The sequence below is a fragment of the Mirounga leonina genome, unplaced genomic scaffold, assembly GCF_011800145.1.
Source record: "Mirounga leonina isolate KUSES-001 unplaced genomic scaffold, KU_Mleo_1.0 Mir_454, whole genome shotgun sequence".
In the NCBI taxonomy this organism is placed as follows: Eukaryota; Metazoa; Chordata; class Mammalia; order Carnivora; family Phocidae; genus Mirounga; species Mirounga leonina.
The window spans coordinates 1,063,179-1,068,489 of record NW_023270763.1 but is presented as its reverse complement, the minus strand read 5'-3'; the positions used below and the strand labels follow the sequence as shown (position 1 = coordinate 1,068,489).

The 5,311-nt window shown below is 63.1% G+C and overlaps 1 protein-coding gene across 4 annotated transcripts in view; it reads left to right on the top strand.

The window, feature by feature from the left end:
• Positions 1–5,311, top strand: part of MICALL2 (MICAL like 2) — a 21,257-nt gene that overhangs the window by 11,644 nt on the left and 4,302 nt on the right. For all 4 annotated transcript variants that reach the window (XM_034988234.1, XM_034988233.1, XM_034988236.1 and 1 more), the window contains 3 exons: positions 436–1,221; positions 2,882–3,138; positions 4,220–4,313. In XM_034988234.1, the coding sequence (XP_034844125.1) occupies positions 436–1,221; positions 2,882–3,138; positions 4,220–4,313 (1,137 nt within the window). The remainder of the gene's footprint in view (positions 1–435; positions 1,222–2,881; positions 3,139–4,219; positions 4,314–5,311) is intronic.

Here is a 5,311-nt window from a genome sequence, read left to right as displayed (position 1 = left end):
TGTGCATGCATGTGCACATGCCCGTGCATGAGTGTGCACGTGTGTGCACCTGTGTGTGCATATGCATATTGTGTGCACGTGCCCTTCCGCACGTTTGCAAGTATGCATGTGAGCCCGTGCACCTGCGTGTGCAAGTGCATGTGCATGCATGTGTGCATGAGTGTGCACGTGTGTGTGTATGTGCCCTTGCGTGAGTGTGCACCTGTGTGCATGTGCTGACAGGTACAGACACTGGGTGTCTGCGCCCCAATAAGGTCTTTGTGGAGTCTTACTCAAAATGGCTGATGACAGTGAGGAGAGGTGTTTTTTGAGTGAGTCGACCGCCACACGTGTAGACACAGGGCTGCACGAGTGTGTGTGCCTGGGAGTGTGAGTGAATGGGGAGTGCACACCAGCCTGGAGCGCCCTCACGGGTCTTCCTCTGCCCTGCACCAGGTGTAAGCAATGCTCCAACACGCTGCACTCTGGGGCCTACAGGCCCACCAGCGAGCCCGGTGTCTTCGTATGTTCCAGCCACCACCCCGAGGCCGCCTCTGCAAGCTCCACGTGGTGGGGCCCGGCCCCCCAACAACCAGGGGCCGTGCCGTCAGACTCCAAGCTGCCCAGTGCCCCATGGAAGGCCCAGGAGGCAAATGGGCTCCGAGACACAGGGCCAAAGGTCAGGCCAGAGGCCCGGGAGCCGGTGGTGAGCAACTCAGCTGCCAAAGGTGTTCCCACCCCAGCTGACCCTCCGGCCACCGCCGCCTCCCATGTCAACGCGGGGAGTCCGGCCGGGCCCAGGTTCTCGGCGGTCCTCCAGGGTGGCAAAGCCAGCATGCGTGTGGCCAACAGCTCCCCAGCAGGCTGGTCATCGCTGGTCGGGGAGACGGCAGCAGTCAGCCCCCGTCCTGCTCTGACACCGAGTGCCCCGGACTCTCGCCCGGCCACCCTCCAGGGCCGGGCGACCCCCCAAGCAGCAGCCCCCCAGACCAAGGTCAGTGTGGGCCCAGCGTCTCCAGGCCCAGCAGACACCCCAGGCTGGACCCCGTCAGCCTCCAAGATCCAGCAGGCCCGGGAGAGGTTCTTCCAGACTCCTGGAGCTGCCCCCAGCCCTGGCCCAGCTGGCGGGGCCCCAGCTCCTGCGGATGCACCTTCTGGGGACAGCAGCAGGGAGCAGGCGCTGAGCTGCCTCCTGAAGGCCCTTCCCAGGCTCGGGGACACCGGTGCCCGGGCGCCTGGCAGGTGGGTGGGGGGGTGCGCGGGGTCGGGGGCAGCTGAGGAGGCTCCCCAGCCTCAGCTTCCTCATCTGGGAATTGGAAATGAGACGGGACCCAGAGTGCCCGGTGGTCAGCAGGAGGGGACGCTGTTGTCACATGAAGCTATGGTGGACACACTCTCGGGGGCACGGATGCTGGTCCCTGGGGCCGCTATGCGGCACACAGAGGGTACCCGTTTTATAGATGGGGAACCAGGGGCCGTGAGAGGTCCCAGTGTCCTCCGGTTTGACCCAGGCGGAGCTCATCCCCCCAGTCCTATGTGGCAGTGCCTGCCCAGTGCCCTCGGCACGCTGGACTTGGAGCGGGCCCTGAGGGGTGGAGGGTCCCTGCAGCAGTGTGCTAAGGCTGCTGGGACAGAGCACCACACACTGGCGGCTTCACTGACAGAACATTGTTCTCTCCCAGTTCTGGAGGCCAGAAGGCCAAACACGAGGTGGGCAGGGCCGCACTCCCTCCGAGGGCGCTCGGGGAGGGTCCTTCCCGCCTCGTCCAGCTCCTGGTGGCCCCACGTTCCTTGCTTGGGGCCACACCCTCCATCTCGGCTTCCAGGGTCACCTGAATTTCTCTCTGTGTCTGTGTTCTCTACTCTTCTGTCTCTTACAAGGACACCCGTGACTGGACTTAGGGCCACCCTAATCCAGGATGACTTCATCTGTACTTGATTACGTCTGCAAAGACCCTATTTCCAAATGAGGCCATGCTCTGGGCTTCCGAGTCGACGTGAATTTGGGGGGTGGGGAACACCATTCACCATACTACAGTGGCCCATGAGTAAGGAGATAGCACACCAGGCTGGCTGACGATGCTGTGCCCGCTGCCTCGTGCGGTCCCTTATTTTGGGGGAGCATTCTGGCTTAGAGCTGCTCCGCCTGGCTGGATCAGCTGGTGGTGCCCCGGGAGAACGAGCCTGCCCTGCCACTCCAGGCCTGGGGGTGTACCGGGCACCCGGGGGCTGATGCCGCGTGGCTGTGAGGGCTCTCGGGACGCCCAGCGGGATGTCTGCCCCGGGGCGGGGAGCTGCTCCTCCTGGTCTCTGTGCACCCAGACAGCCGGGAAAAGCAGGAGGGAGAGATTGGTTTCCTAGGGAGCATGGGGCACATGGAGGAGCTACTCTGGCTTGGAGAGGTCCCAGCCCCCTGCCCTGGGCCCTGCTGGGAGCCGGTGGCCCTGCTTCCTGCACGCATGTGCACGCAAGAGGATGCCGGATGGCCGGTGTTGGGCTGCCTGTGTGGAGGCCTCACGCATGCTGCTTAGATGGGGCTAGGCAGGCCCCGGCTCTGGGCGGGGCTTCCACAGTAAATCCCAGGTGCTTCTGGGCAGGTGGATGGAAGAGGGAGGGGCTGTGGGTGTAGCCCCTCCCCACACCCCATGCATGGTGTGTTTTGGGGGCATTTTAATCTCAGCCCATGGCAGAGTTATACGGGAAGGTAAAGTCAGGTGCCATATACATCTGTGCTGGAAGAGGGTGCCCGTGGCCTGTCCCTTGGAGGGGCTGTCTGTCTCCCTCAGGAGGGTGGATGTTAAGAATCAGCTGCCAGGGGAGGCTGAGGGGCTTCTGCCTGGGGGTCATGGCGGGAAGGGCTCCTGGGTCCACCTGTGCCTGATGCCTATGGTCTTGCCCGCAGGCCCTCCCCTGCTCTGAAATCCCATACCAGAACCGAAGGGCCACAAGCAAGTCCATCAGCCAAGCTGTCACAGATGGTATCCCCCCGGGCCCTTAACCCCCCTGCGAGGACTGAGCTGCCAGCCCCGCTGAGAGTGGGCACCACCTCACGGGCATCCACATCACCCCAGGGGGGCAGGAAGAGCCCACCTGTATCCTCAGGGGCCAGCTGGGCAGGTGCCACCTCCAAGCTGAAGCCAGAGGCCCCACTGGCAAAGGGTGAGAGCTCCCTTGGAGCAGGGGTGGGGTGGGGAGCGGGGCTCAGGGTGCAGGGGGTGGCCGCTCTGCTCCTTGGCCTGTGGTTCTGCAGTGCTTTGCCGGTTCCTGCCCAGCCCCTGGGCTCGCCAGCACTGGGTGCCTGTCCTTCTGTGTCACCTGCGTCACACCACCCCTGGTCCTCGCTCTCTCCCCAGTCTGCCTGACTTCAGTTTTGGGGTGGCAGATGTCTCTTGGGGTGGCGCAGCTTTATGGTCACTGTTTGCCGCCCGCCTGCCCTGCCAGCCCTTCTTGCTGAGGCCTCGTGACCCCGGTTGTTAGTGTCACTGTCCGTGGGGACGATGCCAGGGCATCCGTTACTCCTCTCCTGCTTTGCCCTGGTCGCGGCCTCACCCCCTCTCCCCTGGCATCTTGCATCCACGGTTCCTGTGTGTCTGTTCTTCCTGCTCTGTCCTAATGATGGTACCCCAGGGCTCCTCGTGTCCTGTAGCCCCCTGGGCCTGGGCCCCTCCTGGAGTCCCCTCCGACCGCTTACTACTGTTTCGTGGCCTCGTGTTCCAGGCATTGTTATGTACACTTTTCGGGGTAATTGTGAAATAGGCTTTATCTGGGCACCCGGGTGTCTCGTAGGGGTGCCCTGGTGTTACTGAGCTGGGCTCAGAGAATACCCCATGCAGAGTGTTTTACCAAGATCTTTCCCTTGGCTGAGCCCCTGCCACAAAAGCTGCTCTGTTCTGAGCCAAGGAGGCCTGCAGATGGGCTGTCCTGGCTTAGCCATCCATCCCACAGACACACAGGCACTCAGCATCCACGGGGCTCACCTGGCCTCACCCTCACCGTCTGGCAGCAGGGGAAGTCGAGGCCCAGAGAGGGGAGCGATTCCGCCGGGCACACACAGCGCAGGCTTGAAGTCCTCAGCCCACCCCGAGCCCGACTCTTTCCCGTGGGCCGGGCTGGCTATCTGGGTATTTGAGAGGAGCTGGCTGCAGGAAGTTGGGGTGGGGGCGGGTGAGATCCAGTCTTTCCCAGCAGACCCCTCTACCTGGAGCACCTCCCATGACCTGTGTTCCTGCCCCCCACCTAGGTGCGAGTGCCAGCCCCCAGGAAGGCCAGGAGGATGGGCCGGCAGGATGGAGGGCCCGCCTGAAGCCTGTGGAGAAGAAAAGCCCTGCTGAGAGGTGAGGGGAGGGAGGCAGGGCTCTGGGGGGGCTCCCCTGGACCTGCACCTGGGCCTGTGGCTTTGTGCTCATGGAGTCTGAGGATTAGCACAGGGTCAGGCATACAGTAGGTGCTCACCAGATGCTTGCAGGTGAATAATGGCACACACATGGACTGACTGACACACCCATGGGGGGGAATGTGTGCACATCTGCTCGGACATTTCAGCAGTAGTAGCAGAAACCAGTTCACACCAACCTGAGTGACGGGGGGCAGTCACACTGGCCTGAGTGACAGGGGGCAGTTCACACCGGCCTGAGTGATGGGGGGTAGTCACACCACCTGAGTGACGGGGGGACGGTCACACCGGCCTGAGTGACAGGGGGTCAGTCACACCGGCCTGAGTGACAGGGGGTCAGTCACACCAGCCTGAGTGACAGGGGCAATTCACACTGGCCTGAGTGATGGGAGGCAGTCACACTACCTGAGTGACGGGGGGACAGTCACACTGGCCTGAGTGATGGGAGGCAGTCACACTACCTGAGTGACAGGGGCAGTTCACACTGGCCTGAGTGATGGGAGGGGGGGCAGTCACACTAGCCTGAGTGATGGGAGGGCAGTCACACTACCTGAGTGACAGGGGGCAGTCACACCGGCTTGAGTGATGGGAGGGGCAGTCACACCACCTGAGTGATGGGGGACAGTCACATCGGCCTGAGTGATGGGAGGCAGTCACACTACCTGAGTGACAGGGGGCAGTCACACCACCTGAGTGATGGGCAGTTCACACCGGCCAGAGTGACGGGGGGACAATCACACAGGCCTGAGTGACGGGGGGGCAGTCACGCCACCTGAGTGAGTGATGGGGGCAGTCACACTGCCTGAGTGAGTGATGGGGGGGTCAGTTGCACCGCCTGAGTGAGTGACGGGGGGTCAGTCACACCGCCCGAGTGACGAGGGGCAGTCACACCCCTGAGTGAGTGACGGGGGGTCAGTCGCACCGCCTGAGTGAGTGACG